This window comes from Hemiscyllium ocellatum, chromosome X (assembly GCF_020745735.1).
Source record: "Hemiscyllium ocellatum isolate sHemOce1 chromosome X, sHemOce1.pat.X.cur, whole genome shotgun sequence".
NCBI classification, from domain to species: domain Eukaryota; kingdom Metazoa; phylum Chordata; class Chondrichthyes; order Orectolobiformes; family Hemiscylliidae; genus Hemiscyllium; species Hemiscyllium ocellatum.
In genome coordinates this window covers 13,144,064-13,166,518 of record NC_083453.1, presented here as the reverse complement: position 1 = coordinate 13,166,518, position 22,455 = coordinate 13,144,064, and the positions used below count along the sequence as shown (strand labels likewise).

The 22,455-nt window shown below is 40.0% G+C and overlaps 1 protein-coding gene across 2 annotated transcripts in view; it reads left to right on the top strand.

The window, feature by feature from the left end:
* Positions 1-16,107, top strand: part of esyt1a (extended synaptotagmin-like protein 1a) — a 159,698-nt gene extending 143,591 nt beyond the window's left edge. Inside the window, exons 26-31 of one of the 2 annotated variants that reach the window (XM_060821180.1) lie at positions 868-1,103; positions 1,409-1,501; positions 5,392-5,523; positions 8,333-8,429; positions 10,300-10,349; positions 11,967-16,107. In XM_060821180.1, the coding sequence (XP_060677163.1) occupies positions 868-1,103; positions 1,409-1,501; positions 5,392-5,523; positions 8,333-8,429; positions 10,300-10,349; positions 11,967-11,988 (630 nt within the window). In that variant the 3' untranslated portion in view covers positions 11,989-16,107. The remainder of the gene's footprint in view (positions 1-867; positions 1,104-1,408; positions 1,502-5,391; positions 5,524-8,332; positions 8,430-10,299; positions 10,350-11,966) is intronic. The other variant, XM_060821181.1, reaches the window with a different exon arrangement.
* Positions 16,108-22,455: the final 6,348 nt, after the last annotated feature.

Here is a 22,455-nt window from a genome sequence, read left to right as displayed (position 1 = left end):
ACGTCACCATCTATTTCCCTACATTCTATACCTTCCATGTCCTTTTCCACATTAAACACTGATGCAAAATACTTGTTTAGTATCGCCCCCCAACTCCTGCGGCTTCGCACAAAGGTTGCCTTGCTTATCTTTCAGGGGCCCTATTCTCTCCCTAGTTACCCTTTTGTCCTTAATGTATTTCCCTCTCATTCTTTAAACTCCATTTAATAAAGTCCTAACTAATCCAGTCTCTCTTCATATATCAGTCCTGCCATCCCAGGAATCAGTTTTGCTGCACTCCCTCCAAAGCCAGAACATATTTCCTCAGATAAGGAAGCCAAAACTGCACACAATACTCACCCAGGCCCTGTACAATTGCAGCAAGACATCCCTGCTCCTGCACTTGCTGTGAAAACCAGCATACCATTTGCCTTCTGCACGACCTGCCGCACCTGCATGTTTACTTTCAGCAACTGGTATACAAGGATACCCAGGTCTCGTTGTACTTCCCACTTGTCCCGTCTGTAGCCATTCAGATCATAATCTGTTTTCCTATTTTTGATACCAGAGTGGGTAGCCTCACAATTATAGACATTATATTTCATCTGCTATGCATTTGCCCGTACTGAGATAAATGGCCCTTACCACACAATGGAGCCTGATTCAAAGTCACCTGATCGTCCTTCCATACATGAGGCCGCTTTAACTGTTGTATTACTTTGCATATAGGGCTGCTCAGACTGTTTTAATCATTAGTTCCAAGTCTTCTGTTCTTTGTGGCTCCAAATGTTTTGTTTATACATGTGATGCTCTTTTTATGTAATGGGTTTGCTGCAATTGTTCTTTTATTTATTGTCAATGTTCTGTCTTTTTTTTACTCTGCCACAGATCCTAGTTTCTGAGCATTCCAGGGAACTTTTCTCAATTCAGTCTGTGGCACAGGACCCAGCTAACTGTGAGGTGGAGAATGTGTCATTCTTGCCTTCAGTTAGTGACGAGAGTGAACTGAAACCTGTTTCATCACTAGTGAATGATCCCAGTAACCATTCAGTTTCCGAGAACAGCAGCGTTCCAATCAGTGAATCGGTGTCATCTGAACTGGATCTGCGACAGAGACTGCATCGGTAGATGACAAGTTTTTAGTTTCATATCAAATGCAAATTATTCCATTGAGTATGTTGACTACACTAGCTTGCTAAGCATGGCAAAGGTCAAGTGTTAAAGGTCAAATCATGCTGTAATGCCTTGTTGTCTAAATTGCAGTCACCACCATCCACCCCCCCCCCACAAAGAAAACCAGGGAGGAGATTGGAGTGTAGCTGGAGGCATTTTAACATTGAATGGCTCATGTGACTGCTCAGAAACCAAGCTGCATAGTTGTTGTTCATCTTTTCATGTAACTACAGACACTGTCTTCTTCCTGTTTCAGTAAAATGGATATTTTAGAGTCACCACAGATCAAGCTAACACTGCAGTACCACGTGCAGCAAGGAAAACTGCTACTTGTAGTGCATTCCTGCAGGTAAGAGTTTGAGAGGCAGTCTTTGTATTTTACTGCTGACTTACAACACTACACAGATCAATAAAATCTGTGGATTGTTTCATAGGTCCTATACTGACTTCATTTTATAGTCACTTAAGTCCTTCATTCACTTAATGAGTGGAATACCATGATATGCATTTTGAATTCTCTCTTTTCTTTCCTTTTTATCTTCTTTCCTATCAATATACATTTGTTGCTTTGTGGAGCGATTCCTGTAGATTTAGGAATAATATAGCTGTGTCAACTCTCTTTGGCTGCTGCAGTTAGTCATATATCTATATCCATTGGAAGAATTTTCAATATTGAAATATTGTTTCAGTTAATTATTGTAAATTGTCAAATTATTTTTGAGAACGTGCAAATGGTACTGAATTCCTATATTGAAAATTATGTCATCAATTATTGTCATCCTTTACAAGGTGCTAATAAAGGATTCTCTGTTGATCCTTCTTCATTGGCATACCACTTCAATCATTTCGAAGCACTTCATAAAAAGTTTCCTAAATTTGTGCAAAATTTTCTCTCCCAGAGTTGTTGGTATTATTACTATTATTATTGTTATTATTGTTTAAATTGGAAATAATTGAAATAACATTGTGATATTGTCATTAAGTAAAATTTGTAGTGTAGAATCAGATTCAGCTCAACTGGTTTATGTTTCAGCTGAGTCTCCTGTCACGGCCACTTCATCACCCTGTAAGACCATAAGATGCAGGAACAGAAGTAGGCCTGTCAGCATATTGAGTCTGCTCCTCCATTCAATATGATCGTGGCTGATAATCCTCAACTCCACTTTCCTGCCATATCCCCATATGCCTTGATTCCTTTGCTGATTAAAAATCTGCAGCTCAGCCTTGGATATACTTAATGACCCAGCCTCTACAGGCAACAGTTGTAAAGAATTTCACAGATTCACTCCCCTCTGAGAGAAGAAATTCATCTTCATCTCTGCCTTGAGATGATGCCCTCTGGTCCTAAAGTCTCAAAGTGGCAACAATTTTTCCACATTTCCCCTGTCAAGTCCACCCCACCCCGATTCTTGTATGTTTCAATAAGATCACCTCTTGTTCTTCTATATTCCAATCAGTACAGGCTCAAACTACTTAATCACTCATCGTAAGACAGTCTCTTCATACTGTATAGCCTTTTATTTATTCCATCCACCCCCCACCCCCCACCCCAAGCACTCAGATGCATTTACTACATTGTGGCAGAGAGTTTGAGATTCTGATCACCTCTATATAGTTTTCACCATGATTCTTAGCAGACCAAATAGAAAGGTATCATGGTAACTGTGTTTGGCCTAAGCAATTATGCTGAGTGTTCTGGCTGGAAAAGTACAAAGTTACTGAGTAGAAAATGTAACACACTGTGCATTTACTGAAGAAAGGTTAATACCGGAAATGTTGACTTCTCCACCTCCTGATGCTGCCTGGCTTGCTGTGTTGTTTCAGCCTCCTGTTTGTCTACTGCTGCACCAGAGTCCTGAGTTTTGATCCCAACCAGTTATTGATCATGTTCAATTTTAATGGTGGTGCTGTATGTTTTCCCACAAGTGATATTATCCATAGATTGGTCAAGTCAGGTCTTCATGAATCAGCTATTCATTTTATCATGTTCTATACTGATTTTAGCAAACAACGATATGTTTTGCCAGATCCGTCTGAGTTTGCAGAACTGAACATGAAAGGCATATAGTCTCACTCCATGTTTCCTCACATCCCCTCTAATCCTTCTACCAATCGTCCCTTCTCTTCTATCCATTGAAGGAAAGCATTCCACGTGCCTTCTTTACAACCTTATCTACCAGTCCTGCCATCCACAGGAACCTGTGGATTTACACTCTCTCTGACTACCTTGATCTCTTTCAATACCTTCCCGTTTATTGTCTGTTCTCTTGCTTTGTTTACCTTCCCCCAAATGCATAACCTGACACTTATAGAACATAGAACATTACAGCACAGTACAGGCCCTTCGGCCCTCGATGTTGCGCCGCCCTGTCATACTAATCTGAAGCCCATCCCACCTACACTATTCCATGTACGTCCATATGCCTGTCCGATGACGACTTAAATGCACTTAAATTTGGCGAATCTACTACCGTTACAGGGAAAGCATTCCATACCCTTACTACTCTTTGAATAAAGAAACTACCTCTGACATCTGTCTTATAACTATCCCCCTCACTTTAAAGTTGTGCCCTCTCGTGTTTGCCATCCCCATACTTGGAAAAAGGCTCTCCCTGTCCACCCTATCTAACCCTCTGATTATCTTGTATGTCTCTATTAAGTCACCTCTCAACCTTCTTCTCTCTAACGAGAACAGACTCAAGGCCCTCAGCCTTTCCTTGTAAGACATCCTTCCATACCAGGCAACATTCTAGTAAATCTCCTCTGCACCCTTTCCAAAGCTTCCACATCTTTCTTATAATGCGGTGACCAGAACTGTACATAATACTCCAAGTGTGGCCATACCAGAGCTTTGTAAAGCTGCAGCATAGCCTCCTGGTTCCGGAACTCAATCCCTCTATTAATAAAGGCCAAAACACTGTATGCTTTCTTAACAACCCTGTCAATCTGGGTGGCAACTTTCAGGGATCTCTGTGCATGGACACCAAGATCTCTCTGCTCATCTGCACTCCCAAGAATCTTACCATTAGCCCAGTACTTCGCATTCCGATTACTCCGTCCAAAATGTAACACCTCGCACTTGTCTATGCTAAACTCCATTTGCCACCTCTCAGCCCAGCTCTGCATCCTATCTATGTCTCTCTGCAACCTACTACATCCTTCGTCACTATCCACAACTCCACCGACCTTAGTGTCGTCCGCAAATTTACGAACCCACCCTTCTAAGCCCTCATCCAGGTCATTTATAAAAATGACGAACAGCAGTGGACCCAACACTGCCCCTTGCGGTACGCCACTAGTAACTGGACACCAAGATGAACGTGTTCCATCAACTACAACCCTCTGTTTTCTTTCAGCAAGCCAATTACTGATCCAAACTGCTATGTCTCCCACAATCCCATTCCTCCGCATTTTGTATAATAGCCTACTGTGGGGAACCTTATCAAACGCCTTGCTGAAATCCATATACACCACATCAACCGGTTTACTCTCATCTACCTGTTTGGTCACTTTGTCAAAAAACTCAATAAGATTTGTTAGGCATGACCTACCCTTCACAAAACCATGCTGACTGTCCCTGATCAGATTATTCTTTTCCAGATGGTTATAAATCCTATCTCTTATAACCTTTTCTGATACTTTACCAACAACTGAAGTGAGACTCACTGGTCTGTAATTACCAGGGTTGTCTCTGCTACCCTTTTTGAACAAGGGAACCACATTTGCTATCCTCCAGTCCTCAGGCACTATTCCTATAGACAATGATGATTTGAAGATCAATGCCAAAGGCTCGGCAATCTCTTCCCTTGCTTCCCAGAGGATCCTAGGATAGATCCCAATTGGCCCAGGGGACACTTCTCCAGTTTGAATTCCGTTTGCCAGTTTTCCATCGATGCAATCAAGCCATTGATATTTTCCTGCAGACAACATCCATCCTCTTCACTATCAACTATCCAGCTAAAATTTGGGTCATCTGTGAAGTTTCCCAATCATGCCTCTTACATTTGAGTCCCTTGGGTTTAATTTGCCTCCAAACTACTGACTTTCCCATTCTAACAGTTGTGACTACAAGTTACATTCACCTGTCAGCTAGGGAACAAAAAAAAAAGAACATGGATAGCAACCCACAAAAGTCACCACAGAAGTCTCCTGCTGAAAATGATCTCTACAATACAATGAAATCTACACATGAAATATGTACAAAAGTTTTGCTGAATGTTGGTTGGTTGGTTGTTGCAGGAATCTGAAGCTTCATTCCAAGGAGATCCCTGATCCGTATGTCTCTCTAATTCTGCTTCCTGACAAAAATCGAGTGACAAAGAGGAAGACAAGTATAAAAAAGAAAACAATCAATCCAGACTATAATGACATGTAAGGAACGCACATTACTTGAGGAACTTGTGGAGTAGGTGAGAGAATGTGAGCTTATCCACTTTGGGAGGAAAGACAGAAAGGCAGATTTTTATCTGAATGACAGTAGATTGAGAAAGGCAGGGGTACAGCGAGACTTGGGTGTCCTTGTACACCAGTTACTGAAAGTAAGCATGTAGGTACATCAAGCAGGGAAGAAGGCAAATGGGACGTTGGCCTTCATAATGAGTGTCACAGTCATAAAGCCTGGAAACAGACCCTTCCGTCCAACTAGTCCATGCCAACCATGTTTCCAAACTAAAATCGTCCCACTTGCCTACGTTTGGCCCATATCCCTCCAAACCTTTTCTATTCACGTTCTTATCCAAATGTCTTTTAAATTTTGTAACTGTACCTGCATCCACCACCTCCTCTGCCAGTTCATTCCACAAATGAACCACTCTCTCTAAAAAAAGTTGCCCCTCAAGTCCTTTCTAAAGTTTTCTCCTCTCACCTTAAAAATATGCCCTCTAGTTTTGAACTCTCCCACCTGAGGGAAAAGACCCTTGCTATTCACCTTATCCATGCCCCTCATGATTTTATAAACCTCCATAAGGTGATCCCTCAACCTCCTACACTCAAGTGAAAGAAGTCCCATCCTATCCAGCCTCTTCCTATAACTCAAGCCCTCCATTCTAGGCAACATCCTGGCAAATCTTTTTTTAAACCCTCTCCCATTTAATAATATCCTTCCTAGCAGGGTGACCAGAACTGCACACAGTTCTCCAGCAGAGGCCTCACCAGTATCCTGTAAAATCTCGACATGATGTCCCGATTCCTATAGTCAGTGAATTGAGCGGTGAAGGCAAGTGTGCTGAATGCCTTCTTAGCCAGCCTGTCTACCAGTGATGCAAATTTCAAAGACTTAGGTACTTGAAGCCCTAGGTATCTCTGTTCTACAACCCTACCCAGGGCTCTACCATTAATTGTATAAGTCCTGCCCTTGTTTGTTGTACTAAAATGCAATACCTCACATTTATCCAAATTAAACTCCATCAACCCATTTCCTAATTGATCAAGATCTCTTTGTAATCTTAGATAACCTTCTTCACTGTCCACTATACCACCAATTTTGGTGTCATCTGCAAACTTATTAACCATGCCTCCTATATTCTCATCCAAATCATTTATATAAATGACAAACAAAAGACCCAGCACCGATCCCTGTGGAACACCGCTGTTCACAGGCCTCCAGTCCAAAGAATAATCTTTCACCACCCACTGTATCTCCTACTATCAAGCCAATTTTGTATCCAATTGGCAAGCTCACCCTAAATCACATATTATCTAACTTTACTAATTAGGACCTTATCAAAGGCTTTACTGAAGTTCAGGAGCAGGGATGTGTTACTGCAGTTGTACAGGGCCTTGTTGAGTACTGTGTGCAGTTTTGGTCTCTTTATTTGAGGAAGGATGTTATAGCTATGGAGGGAGTGCAACAAGGGTTTACCAGTCTGATTGCTGGGCTGGCAGAACTGGTAATATGAAGAGAGATTGGATTGGTTAGGATTATATTCACTGGATTTTTGTTTGGGGTGGTGGGGGGGGGGGGGGGGGGGGGAGCGGTGTGGAAGAATCTCATAGAAACCTATAAAATTCTAACAGGACAAGATGCAGGAAGGATGTTCCTGATAACCAGGGAGTCCAGAACCAGGGGTCACAGTTGAAGGATCTAGGATAGGCCATTTAGGACTGAGATGAGGAAACATGTGTTCACCCAGCCTGTCGAATTTTCTCTGCCACAAAAAACAACTGAAACCAAAATGTTGAATGTTTTCTAAGAAGGAGTTGGATATAGTTCTGAGGGGGCTAAAGGGATCAAAAGTTATCGGGAGAAAGTAGGAACTGGGTACTGAGTTGGATGGTCAGCTATGATCATATTGAATAACAGAGCAGATCTGAAGAGTTAAATAGCCTAATCCTATTCCTCTGTTTTCTATGTTTCTGTGGAGGAGAAGGAAGAGAAACTGAAGGAATAAGAAATCAAGGAAAAAGGAGGGAAGGGTAAATGAAAAACTGAGGGAAAGCAGACCAAAACAATTATAGATTTATTAACAGGCTTGGAACTAAGAAAGGAAATACCCAATATATCGAAAGAGGCAGTGTTATTATCAGGATACTTTTAAATAGTAGGGGTAACATAATTGTAAATTTTTAATCATCCTGCTGTGTTGAACCTTTATTTCAACATAAAAATGAAGCCACCAAATCTGACCTTTGCACATGTTTACAACTTCCAAGAATGCGAGAGAAATGTATGACTTGAGGAAATTTTAGTAGAATAGTAGGCACATAACTTGTATTTTACTGTATTTTATAAACAATATTACAGCACTTCAAATAATCTGATTAGATTCCCTATTCAAGTTGCCTCCACAATCACAGTAAATTATTTTTAAGTGCTTTGTGAAATGTTCTACACATCTCCTTTACATTCAAATCAGAAGAAATCTGTCCCTTTTACCCCATATCTAGAACACCCTCTTGGGGGAAAAAGTTGGTTTGGGGTCAGTTGAAATATTGGAAATGGGTATGAATTAAAATCTGTCAAGAAGAGGGAATCATAAGTTAGTAAGGCAAGAAAAACATTTCAATTTATTTATTTCTCTCTCTGGAAAAGTTGTGGCAGGAAGCTGGTGTCCCTAAAATCAGGGATCAACAGTTAGTGTGGGAAGGAATACATATAGGGACTCTGGATGCATCTAGGCTGATGGGCAGAATGGTCTTTACTTGTTCTGGACCTTGTGCTTTTTGTTCCCCCCCCAACTAGATTTGAGTTTGAAATATCATTGGAGGAAGCACAGAAAAGAAAACTGGAGCTCACTGTGAAGAACAGTGTTTCCTTCATGTCCAGAGAGATTGGAAAGGTATTGTACACTTGTGCAATTTGCACAAAAATTGTAAATGTGTAACAATTCAGCATAACTCATTCATAATTCCAATGCAAATTATTTTAAAATTATCATGATTCAATAGCCAGAAGCTGCATTAATCCTGAGGATTGTTATGACACTTAGATCATCTGAGACTAGATAGCACTAAATTTGCAACACAGTGAATTTAAAACATTCAATGACCCTAAATTGCTTATTTGTCCCTAACTAGATTTCACAAATAATCAGTTGCGGAACAAAGTTTATAACTTAAACAAAAATTAACAATTATTAATAATATAACTTTGCAGAACATAGATAACTATAGGGCAGTCTAATTAATATATCTGATCTGAGGCCAATCTTCTTTGATCACCAACCCCCCCCACCCCACCATTGTTATGGACTAGGCCAGACAACTCTAAACATTCTTAAGCAGGCAGCCCAGACCATAACTTTGCAATTTGTTTCAACAAGTGCACAGTGAAAATTACCCAGAGTAAGTTGGCAAGATTGACTACCAGGTTTAAAACAGACAAAACATTTATTCACAAAATTACACAATGAAACACAGAACAGAATAAAGAACCCCTACAGAACTCAGTCTATCCAAACTAGACTTAAGTATGCTGTTCCAAATACACACAACAGTCCCAATAAGCAAACTCCCTTTAAAAACCAGTATAAATGGAACATGTGCTTACTGGTTGAAGTTAGAAGGAGAGAGAGAGAGAGTTACTGTTGAACTCTCAGCCAGTTCAAGACTGAACTAAAAACTGCTCTGCTCAGCTCAGCTAGAGAGCTGACCATTCCCCTTTCCTTATACAGGTCACTTCTAAAGCATGACCACTTTGGCCTGAAGTCTCATCTGTTTACATATAAACAAAAGGCCTCTCAATACCCTTTAATCTCTGTACCAAACCAGTCTGATTGGAGCCCAGCCTGGTTTATTACCCCTCTGGAAAAAATCAAGGACAGAGTCTCCTTGAGCCAAGGAACAGCTTTTAGAAAAGAAAAAGGACTAGCTTTGTGACAGCATGTACCAACAAATAGACACAATTAAGGGATAAATTAGAAACAAAAAAAAATCCTAAGTTACCAGTCCGATTTCCATTTCAACAATGGATACCAAGCCTGCATGAAATGCATAGGTTGTATTCTAGGCAAGTAGGATTGTATATTGCTTTAATTCTGAAATCACCAGTCAATGCAGACTGATTGCACAGACCTCTGGAGACTTGTCCTTATTTCTTAGGGATTGGGGTTCTTTTCACTGTACCAGAGAGTTCAAAATAAAAAAAACAGTCCTGCAGCTTCCAAAGAAACACTACCGCCTGCCCAAAAGCCCAGTCAAAACACAGTTCACCCTTTGGTTTCTGTTTATTTTTCAATATTTGCTGGGGTTGGCTGGCCAGCACTGGTCCTCTCTTGATTAACCAATTCAATATCCAACTCACTGCAGTCCCAGAACATAACAACCTCTTGGTGCCAGTTCATCTATAGTTTTGTTCGAGCAACACTTGCATTACCTTTCCAGGCCGGTTTCTAACAGCAAACATCAGTCTTTTGTTCTCTCCTTTTATTTAAAAAGCAAACTGCTGTTCAGAGTTCAATTCTCAAGTCACAGTTCCAAACCAAAAATGAGAAAAATAAAAGAAAAAGAATGATAGTCTGATTAGGATTTTATAAGAACCTTGGGTAAATCATGAACTTGCTGGAGGACTCTCTAGGTATTTGAGAATGTTGGCAGGATTATGATCATTTCCCTCTTGTAACTACTTCTAAATAGCTATTATTCTTTGCCCTGTCAGCTTAATTTTACTAAATCTGCATTCCAACCAAGTCCTTTTTGCTTCTTTTCCAGCTCCATTTTGATCTGTCACCACTTGACTTGACTCAGGAGATAACACAGTGGTAAGTGAACAATATTGTTCGAATATGAATTGGGCTAAGGAGTTGTATGTCGCTGTCAGTTAACAATTTTTATGCGATGTTTACCATATTGATCTTTCCCAAGTTCACATTGATATTTCCGCACCTTCTGATTTTTTTTTCGCCTTTTCCGTTTTCTTCAATAATGGTAATGGAGACTTTCCCTTAGCTGATGACTACAGAATGTAACATGGTCAATCTCCTCATAGTGAGTACGGGGGTTCGGGATTCATGTTTTCAGAGAGTGAGCGGCAACAAGTTTTGCAACCCAGGATGATTAGCAGAAATTGTTGATGTGAAGTAAAAGAGCAATAGAACTTAAGAGGACATTGGTGAGGCCACTGTTGGAATATTGCATGCAATTCTGGTCTCCTTCCTATCGGAAAGATGTTGTGAAACTTGAAAGGGTTGAGAAGAAATTTACAAGGATGTTGCCAGGGTTGGAGGATTTGAGCTTTAGGGAGAGGTTGAACAGGCTGGGACTGTTTTCCCAGGAGAGTCGGATGCTGAGGGGTGACCTTATAGAGGGTTACAAAATCATGAGGGGCATGGATAGGATAAATAGACAAAATCTTTTCCCTGGGGTCGGGGAGTCCAGAACTAGAAGGCATAGGTTTAGGGTGAGAGGGGAAAGATATAAGAGAGACCTAAGGAGCAACGTTTTCATTCAGAGTGTGGTACGTGTGTGGAATGAGCTGCCAGAGAAAGTGGTGGAGGCTGGTACAATTGTATAATTTAAGAGGCATCTGGATAGGTATATAATAGGAAGGGTTTGGAGGGATGTGGGCCAAGTGCTGGCAGGTGGGACTAGATTGGGTTGGGATATCTGGTCGGCATGGACGAGTTGGACCAAATGATCTGTTTTCGTGCTGTACATCTCTATGACTCTAATGACTTTGGATCAGTACTGTCATTTCCACATTTTATTGTATCTTTTTAAAATGGTTTCCTTTGTGACAAATAAATAGTAATACTAGTGTTATCATGTCACGAAAAAGATGAAGACAGTATTAGGCTCAGCTATACTGTCATTAACAATATTTGCTGTTTAGGCAGGGGTCTGTGGTGCAGTGATAGTGATCCTAATTCTGGGCCAGAAGGTCCGGCTTCAATTCATAGCTGGCTTGGAGGTCTGTTATAACATGTCCAAACAGGTTGATTAAAAAATGCATTAATTGCTTAAGTTAAAAATCACACAACACTAGATTATAGGTCCAACAGGTTTATTTGGAAGTACTAGCTTTCAGAGTGCTGCTCCTTCATCAGATAACTAGTGGGGCAGGCTAGTGGCCCCACTGCCACCCGATAAAAGAGCAGCACTCCGAAAGCTAGTGCTTCCAAATAAACCTGTTGAACCTATAACCTGGTGTTGTGTAATTTTTAACTATGTCCATCCCAGTCCAACATCAGCACCACCTTATCATTAATTGTTTTGGGTGACAAATGAAGGTAACACCATTTTAGTGACCCACTGCAAGGTGGTCATTGTCTTCAAATCTGTTCCCCAGTGAGGTGTCAGTGCTAGAGACAAAAAACATTTTTTACTGTATTTTTTCAAAAATCCTAGATATTAAAATACATTTTCTCTTCATGTTACAGGTTCGATTTGAAGGAAGAATAGAGTGGTTCTGTGGCTTTATTAAACCCAATATTGAGTTTGTTTTTGTTTTATGACCAACTATTTTTAATGGTTTTATTTCAGTTGAAATATTTTATACCACTTAAAGTATTATGTTACAATTTTTAATGACATTTTATATTCAATTACTATGTTATTTGTTTTAATTCATCAAGTAAGTTCCAGAGACTGCTTTCAGGGAATTGAGAAAGCATTAGTCCCTTCTCGTGTTTGAAGTTTATCTAAACATCAGTATGATATCTGTGGGGGAGGGAAGGAGTGGGGTGGAGATGTTCTTGGAAACTGTGATGCTTTTCAATGACTAGAACAGATTTAGCTCAGACATAATGCAATGGAAATCTATTTATCCTAATCGTCCTATGTGAAAGAAGTTCAGGAGGCATCAATGCAATTCTATCATTTAATGTAAAATTGGAGTCTTAATGAAAATTTTATAAGGATTGCTCGTATGAAAAATGTAACTTTCACACTGGAAAAGAGGGTGTACAGAAAATGGAACTCAGGCAGGATTGATTGATAGAAGTTGTGTAATAGTTGATAGCAGTGTACTGTTCCAAGGGTTTGGAAAGCAGTCTTGTTCCCTAGCATAGACAACTTTCCAATACTTATTCAAGAAATTAATCCAAAATACTAAGTTCTACATCATGGAACTTAAAGAACTGTCCTGGGATTTACCATAATCTGTATGTTTCTTGTCGCATCCTACCGAACAATAGTGCAGGCTACAGCGTGGACACCAGTATTTCAGCAGTAGCTCCTCACATACACAGCACATTACCATCCCAATCTTCAGCAGTGCACCAACAGAAGTTATACCCCCTCCTGTCCCGTGCTACCCAAACAAGCCTGCCCCTTGCCCCCTCGCTCACCTTGGACAAAGTGAGGCCTGCAGGTACTGGAAATCAGAGTCAAAGAGTGTGGTGCTCGAAAAGCACAGCAGTTCAAGCAGCATTCAAGGAGCAGGAGAGTCAACGTTTCAGGCATAAGCCCTTCATCAGGAGTGATGATGCCCTTGCTCACCCCACCCTGAGATATAATATTGGGCTTTGTTTAGTTTATAGACCAATTTCAGTTTAGAATGGGTTGTTATACATTTAGGCTGAACCAGGTTTGCTGAAGACAAGCAGTGAATGAGCCTCTCGAAATAATAGGGTAGAAATTGCTTGTGTGTGTTTTGGGGCTCAAACCTACTGCAGCATTTGGACATTGGACCTCATTAACATTTTATTTACCAGAGCACCAAAACTTTGCAGGCAGCTTACACATTGCAAGTGAATATCAGGTCATCAATGCTGCCAAGAGTGTTCCCAAAGTATGCCATAGCAAAGATATTACTCTTACTCTATCTGGATCCGTACATGTAAAAATAAATCTGATCTACCTTTTCCACCAGGGCTGCTCAGGAAATCTGAGTGGCATTGACTCAGCATTTGTTTCAGGTAGCTGCCAAGAAATCCTGAAAAGCAGTCTACATAAATATGGTGCAATATGTCCTCTAACCTTTTTTCCCACAGTGCACTGCAGCTTTAAGTGTGTGGGCCCTTTTCAAATTCCTTGTGGCACAACCTTTAAGGAACATCTTGCAAGGATGTTGCCCCCTACCAGTCCAAATTTATTACTGTTGTCCTGTGTTTTTTCTGCCTAGACTTTCAACCCCAGTTAATACAAAGATATTGAAGGGTTTTAGTGACAATACATTTTAAAATAAAGGTTTCCCATGCTTTGGGTAGAAGCCAGTAGTGTGAACAGCTTTACAATATAGTAGAATTGTTCTGGGCTCTGTGAAGTTCCCAAGACAAATATGCAATTGCAAATGAAGCAGATGGAAATATATATGGGTAGTTTATAGTGCATATATAAACAGCAAAAAAAGTTACTATGTTCACAGTGCCCTTTAAAGGCAAGCCATGCACTGAGAAAAACTGAGATGAGGTGTGTCAAAACTAGGAAAACTCGCTCCACTGGAATATTTGTTGTGCAAGCTGTGGTGTAATTTTAGCAGAAAAGTGTGATTAAGCATGGAAATAACATGTTGAGAACATAGCAACAAGTACCTTGTTAGAATGATGGAAGGCCACAGATGGAGCTATGAGTACTGCTCTGTTCATAGCTTGACTCCACGGTGAATAAAATTGAATTAATGTCAGAGATAAACATTGTGTACAGTATTAAGATACCTTCTATAACCAAATAGTCCATATTTTGGAGTTTTGCATAAATAGTATGCACAAATGTTTTATGCTATATACCAGGGTTTTCAATTGAATCTTTTATGTAATTAGCTTTGAGAAAGCTTTTTGTATACATATACACACTGTTGTTAAAATGTATTATGTATTCATGCAGCAAAATCAATCATGACCCAGTGTAACTTTGTTCAGATTTCACTCTGGTGCATCCAAGATTTTCACATCAGGTTTTCGATTGTTTAAAAGCTGCAATATGTTTTACCTGAAGATTAATAATACAGCAACACAAACAGAAATTGCTGGAAAAACTCAGCTAATCTGGCAGCATCTGTTGAAAGAGAAATAGAGTTGATGTTTCAGGTCCAGTGATCCCCTTCATAATAGCAAGGAAACCACTGATGTTTTTCTTTCCTTTTGTCGACTATCCTTGTACAAGTCTATAGATTCCTTCGATCCATTGATTTTTCCTTAAATTCTAGGTCCATGATCAATTAATGAAATATCACTCCTGAAAACCAAGACTGATGATATCGTAAAGTAGACTGCCAAGTATTGATGTCAGCATTTAGGAAACTATTTACAAAATGAATGAAGTATCACTGTGGAAAGAGAAGATCTTTCAATACAAAATACTTTACTAAGCAAGTTTTGGGAAGGGTTATTATATAGCAAACATTCCAATCTGTGCAAATCCACAAGGAAGCTGCAAAAAGCCAAATCAGTCTTCTGATTGGAAAAGGTCCACTGAGCTACTGTACTCAAGGATCCTGTATCTGATCAGCTAAAACAGACTTAAGACTCTGGGATGTCCTGTGGCTGTGAAAGGTACTATTATAAATGAAAATTCTTTCCTCTAACATTCAGCCTGGGTCATGCTGTTCATATTTTGATTTTTTAAATTTGACAATCCGACAATTCGATAATCAGATCTGCAAGGATTCATCTTTAATTCTAATAGAAACTTACAATATTGTACGACTTTTGTATTATGATACATTATTTGGATTTTGTTCCTTTTGAGTATTTGTATATAAAAATGGTTTAAAAGACTACATCGTAATATTTGATCAACAGTCAAGAGTAATCAATATATATTGAAAGACATGGTCAGGCAAGATAATCAATTTTATAATTGATAATCAATTTTAATGTTCATACCTAAGGTTTCTTTTTTAAGGTGGAGTTAAACTTCAGGTGCAATGTTTGAAAGTTTACATCCAGGCAGTCCTTAAAGTCCAGGTTTCTCTCTGGTTCAGTTAATGCAATTTGATGATTTCATTCTGGTTCCTGATTTTTCTTTTAATTAGTTCATGGGATGTGGGTGGGGTTACTAGCTAGGCCATCATGTGTTGCTCATCCTTCATCCTTTGAGGAGGTGGTGAGGTGCTTGTGGAAAACCACTGCAGTCCTTGTGGAAATATAGTGCAGTAAGGGAGGGAGTTCCAAAATTTTGACCCAGCAACACTGAATGAATGGTGATATATTTCCAAGTCAGGATAGTGTATGGCTTGGAGGGGAACTTGCAGAGGGTGTATTTGTTGCCCTTCTCCTTAAGCTTAATGCTCCTCTTTTTTGTATGTCAGTCAGGAAATGACGGGACTGGTCTAAGTAGTAAAAGCCAACCAGCTATTTATAATTTACATTCTTCAATATCTAGAGCTTTCATTTCATATGAATTATGTAGCCATTATTTTGTTTGTTACATGATAAGTAAGTGTGATTGCTGTTGATATTTTCAACTAAAATTACATTTATTAAAGAAATACATAACTAGCATAAAATAAACTGCTACTTTTGCTAAATGTATAGTTCCACAATAGCACATTGTGATTGAGCACTTGAATATGTAGATCACTTAATTTAAATTGATAAAGTGGAATATTCCTGCATGTACATGTATTGTATTACTATATAATAAAGAGTGAAAATCCATATATAATCAACCTTTAGTTTATAGTTTTGATTATTTATTCCATCTTTGCCTGGGTAGCTTGGCTCAGTGGCAGCACTCTTACCTTGTTATCAAAAGCTTGTGTAATTAAGCCAGAGACAAAAGTACATAGTATTTTGCCTTTTCTAAAGTACAGAATTTAGGTTGCTATTTCAGGCAGGACTTGAAGAAATGAAACATTGAAAGATAATACTATCAACATGTAACCAATCTTTATGTAAATAATCCATTTGTTGCAAAGCAGCATACAAACATCAGCTGCTTGCTAATTTACATGCTTGTACTACTTAAAGCAAGCCTGCAACGCTGAAAGATGAGATGCATTTCGGGGTTGAGCAGACATTAGAATGCACTGCAGAAGTAATTTGGACCAGAAAGACCAATGACATTACATGGAAGAAAGCAGGCTCTTACGGACTTTGACAGCCCTAGAGGTCTGAGTGCAGGAGATAAACAAAGCACAGGGAGGGAGACAAATCTGAGAAGTCAGTGGGAGCTGACATCCATTGAGGTCAATGCTAGCAATGGACAAGTGGTTAAGGTCAGTGAATGCACCTTAAAGTGCCACATTCTGTCAACTGTACCACTAGCCTCACACTACACAATGCATCATACCCCCATCATTTACCTATCAATAATTTATCAAGCAAGAATCATAATTTCACAGCTTCACCTCACACACTTAACATTGCTGCAAGCCTCTTAGGTATCTCACACTTTTAGCACTTGGTGCCAGCTCTTGAACCATGACAATGACCAGGATCATCACATCTTGTCCATTATGTATAGTAAAATAAAAACAACAACACAGAAACAAATTGTTTGAACACGTTAATTCACATTTATCCACCTTAAACTATCCAATCTATTTGTAAATATTGAAATCCACTGGTTTAACAAAATCCTATTTACCTAAATAGTATCTCCACTGCACTTCCAAAAATAGTATTGACAGTGGATTTAGAGAACCCAAGGAAATTGCAGGCTACTGTCTCTGCTTCAACTCCTAACTCTAGTGACGAAAGTGAGTACTGCAGATGCGGGAAATTAGAGTAAGATTAGAATGGTGCTGAAAAAGCACAGCAGGTCAGGCAGCATCCGAGGAGCAGGAAATTTTTTTCTGATCATCATTCCTGATGAAGGGCTTTTGCCTGAAAAGTCGATTTTCCTGCTCCTCAGGATGCTGCCTGACTTGCTGTGCTTTTCCAGCACTACTCTAATCTTGGTTCTAACTCCAGTGGTCTATTGTACATTCTCACAACCATATTTCCCCATTATCTGACCTAAATCTTAGATTACATGATTAAATGCATCTGGCTATGCAATCATAGTCACAACGCAGAAACAGACCCTTCAACCCAACTCGTCCATGCTGACCAGGTTTCCGAAACTGAACTAGTCTCATAATCTCTATAAATCTTCCCTATCCATGCAGCTGCCCAAATGCCTTTTTAAATGTAATTTTACTCACCTCCACCTCTTCTTCTGCTCAGGGAGGGAGACAAATCTGAGAAGTCAGTGGGAGCTGACTTCCATATAAGCACCACCCTCTGTGTGAAAAAGTTGCCCCTCAGGTCCCTTTTTAAATCTTTCCTGTCTCACCTTAAATCTATGCTCTTCATGGTTTTATCAACCTCTATAAGGTTGCCTGTCAGCCCCCTACACTCCAGGGGAAAAAAATCTCTGCCTGTCCAGCCACACCTTATAACTCAAACCTTGCAGATTTGATAACATCCTTGTAAATCTTTTCTGCATCCTCTCAAGTTTAACAACATCCTTCCAATAGAAAGGCAACTGGAATTGAACGCAGCATTCCAAAAATGATCTCACCAATATCTGTACAGCTGCAACATGATGTCCCAACTCCAAAACTCAATGTTCTCACCAATGAAACCAAGCGTGACAAATGCCTTCTTCACCACCCTGTCTACCTGTGACGCCACTTTCAAGGAACTATGCACCCGCACCCCTAGGTCTCTGTGTGACAACACTCCCCAGGGCCCTACGATTAAACTGACAAGTCCTGCCTTGGTTTTTCTTATCAAAGTGCAACAGCTCACATTTATCTGAATTAAACTCCACTTCTTGGCTCACTGGCCCAGTTAATCAAGATCCCACTGTACTCTTAGATAACCTCTTCACCATCCACCAAAACATCAATTTAGGTATCATCTGCAAATTTCTAAACATGCCTCCCATGTTCTCATTCAAATTTTATATAAATGATGAACAAAAGTAGACTCAGAACCAATGCTTGTGGCACACAGCTGGTAACAGGCCTCTGGTATGAACAACCACCCTCCAGCACCACCCTCAGTCTCAAACCATCAAGCCAAATTTTGTATTCAATTGGCCAGCTCTCCTTGGATCCAATGGATTTAACCTTACTAATCAATCTACCATGCATAACCTTTTCGAAGGCCTTTCTAAAGTCCATGTGGACAATGTCTACTGTTGTGCCTTCATTTATTTTCTTGGTCACCTCTTCAAAAAACTCTATCAAATTTGTGAGATGAAAATTCCCACATACAAAGCCATGCTGATATTTCTGAATCAGCCTATGCACATCAAAATCCTGTCTCTCAGACTCTCCTCCAATAACTTACCCACCACTGATGTCAGACTCACTGGTCTGTTGCTCCCTGACTTTTCCTTGCGGCCTTTCTTAAATAATGCCATGACTTGGAGGTGCCAGTGTTGGACTGGGGTGGACAAAGTTAAAAATCACACAACACCAGGTTATAGTCTAACAGGTTTATTTGGAAGCACTAGCTTTCGGAGCGCTGCTCCTTCAGGAGGTTGTCCTTCAACAACCTGAAGGCACAGCGCTCCGAAAGCTAGTGCTTCCAAATAAACCTGTTGGACTATAACCTGGTGTTGTGTGGTTGTTAGTTTTAAATGATGCTGCAATATTAGCCACCCTCCAGTCTTCTGGCACTTAACCCGTGGCTGTCAATACAAATATCTCTGCAAGGGGCTCTGCAATTTCTTCCCTAGCTTCATTCAATGTCCAGGCATACACTTGATCATATTTCACGGATTAGTTCGCTGATTTGAATTTAACTGTTCTTCAGTGCATTCTTCGTAACAATAACTGAACCAATCTGCGCACTCTTCTCATACAGTATAAATTTTGTTCCTGTGAGATTTGGTAATTGTGGGTCAGGTAGCTGACTTGACTTGACAGCTGGCTTATGATACAGAGTGATGCCAACAGTGTGAGGTTACCATGAAGGTCACACCTTATCTTACAATTCTGGCCTGATAAGATAAAGCCAAAAAGTATGGTTCTTTTACTGCAATATTCAAAAATAACATTTTAAGAAATATTTGTTGAGATAAAGACTTCATGACAGCATTTGGAGAAGAGCAGGCAAGATCAAAGTACTGGTCAGAATGTATCTCTCAACCAACATCATTAACCATATTATCTTGTAAGTTGTCTATGGGACTGTGTGTGCAAACAGACTGCTACATGACAACAGTTCAAAAGTACTTAATGTAAACAACTTTGAAATGTTTTGAAACACACTATACAAATGCAAGTTCTTCTTCCTAAAGACAGAGAAATTTTCTATTCAGGGAATGTAGAGCAAAAGAACATAATCTTAGAGTTAGAGCTAAGATATTAGGACTGAAATTTAAAACTCATGCCCCAAAGTATTACCCAAAGTTGGATCAATTAAACTTTTCAAAATTAAGATCAATAGAATTTTGTGGGATAAGGTATCAAAGTCTTTGGAACAAAAGGAATTAAATGGAGTTGAGGTCAAGATCAGCCCTGATCTAATTAAATGTCACAATATACTTGAAGGGCTTAAATGGCTTACTTCTGTCCCTATGGTACTTTAACTGCACTATCAGAAAATCACCCTTTAATGCAGTTTCATTTTTTTGATTGTTACAAAGCTTATGACTTCTGCAGTTGGAGGTTCCAATTGTTCACTCAATTGTGCCAAAATAAAGATAAATTTACATTACATGCCAGAACATGGAATTCAGAAATGGCATTCCTCATGTTAAGGTTTTGGTCAGAGTGGTGCTGGAAAAGTACAACAGGTCAGGCAGCATACGAGAAGCAGGAAAATCGACGTTTCGGGCAAAAGCCCTTCATCAGGAATAGATTCCTCATGTCAAGTTAACCCCAAGGTAGTGTTTGCAGGCTGTGCATCACAGCAAATTGTTAGCACCATGCTGATATTAACGTCATTACAATTAGCAGAGAAAAGTGACTGTTATTGCATCAGTCTAGGTTGAATCCATGAGGGTAAGTAGTAGTATTCTTTCAAAAGGCCTTTGATAAGGTGCCACACGGGAGGCTGCTGAGCAAGGTGAGGGCCCATGGTGTTCGAGGTGAGCTGCTGGGATGGATTGAGGATTGGCTGTCTAACAGAAGGCAAAGAGTTGGGATAAAAGGTTCTTTTTTGGAATGGCAGCCGGTGACGAGCGGTGTCCCGCAGGGTTCAGTGTTGGGGCCACAGCTATTCGCATTATATATTAATGATTTGGATGAGGGGACTGGGGGCATTCTAGCGAAGTTTGCAGATGATACGAAGTTAGGTGGACAGGCAGGTAGTACTGAGGAAGTGGGGAGGCTACAGAAGGATCTAGACAGTTTGGGAGAGTGGTCCAGGAAATGGCTGATGGAATTCAGCGTGAGCAAGTGCGAGGTCTTACACTTTGGCAAAAAGAATAAAAGCATAGACTACTTTCTAAATGGTGAGAAAATTAGTAAAGCCAAAGTACAAAGGGATCTGGGAGTGCTAGTCGAGGATTCTCTAAAGGTAAACATGCAGGTTGAGTCCGTGATTAAGAAAGCGAATGTAATGTTGTCACTTATCACAAGAGGGTTGGAATATAAAAGCAGAGATGTGTTACTGAGACTTTATAAAGCTCTGGTTAGGACCCATTTGGAGTACTGTGTCCAGTTTCGGTCCTCACACCTCAGGAAGGACATACTGGCACTGGAACATGCCCAGCGGAGATTCACACGGATGATCCCTGGAATGGTAGGTCTAACATATGAGGAATGGCTGAGGATCCTGGGATTGTATTCATTGGAGTTTAGAAGATTAAGGGGAGACCTAATAGAGACGTACAAGATAATACATGGCTTGAAAAGGGTGGACGCTAGGAAATTGTTTCCATTAGGCGAGGAGACTAGGACCCGTGGACTCTGCCTTAGAATTAGAGGGGGTCAATTCAGAACAGAAATGCGGAGACATTTCTTCAGCCAGAGGGTGGTGGGCCTGTGGAATTCATTGCCACGGAGTGCAGTGGAGGCCGGGACGCTAAATGTCTTCAAGGCAGAGATTGATAGATTCTTGTTGTCTCGAGGAATTAAGGGCTACCGGGAGAACGCTGGTAAGTGGAGTTGAAATGCCCATCAGCCATGATTGAATGGCGGAGTGGACTCGATAGGCCGAATGGCCTTACTTCCACTCCTATGTCTTATGGTCTTAATCAATGTGCATCTAACTCCACTTAAGCATAATGACTGATTCCATTCATTCTACACCTAGTATTGTGTCCAGTCCTTGTTCTCGATAATCAGTGGATAGGTTCAGAACTATTTTTGAATAACACATGGATAAATACAGCAAGGCAAATAATTCTATGGCACAGAAACAGTCTAAACGGACCAACAGGTCTAAGCCAGTGACAATGTTCAGCATATTAACATCATTCTATAACTTTCTCCATCCTGTACTTATCTAGTTTCCCTTTAAATGTATTGATGAAATGCATAGCCTTTTACGTTTGCTTTGGATTATGGTTTAGCAGAACCTGTACCTAATGCACTTTTACACTAAGTGATCCATAAAATCACTAAAAGCATTGTACTAAAACCAAATTAAAAGCAATTAGCAGCAAATTCCAGTTTAATGGCTCTCTACATTAAAAATGTAAAGAGCCATTAATTGTAAAACTTGGTTTTTGCAGCGAATCAATGAATAATGAAGGCTGTTTCAGACTGGGCGTGCCCAGAGCAAAGAATTAAATGAGACCAAAGCTGTTGAATTCAACTCACTGCACTCAAGCATCAAGTGGACATCAGAAGTAAAATACTAGGTGAGTACAGTTCTTTGCATTAAAATATTGGATTCAAATTGCAAAACTGCTGATCAGGAAACAAAGTTCAGAATTAACCTTTCAGTATCTTGCTTAGCTCATCCTTGTTAAAAATAAATTTGTCATATTGACACTGTTACAAAAATAATAGCATTGAAATTTGGTCATGGACACCCCCTGTTTTTCAGAGGGCTATAAAGCCTGCAATATGGCAGACAGCACATGCCCATTACAAGC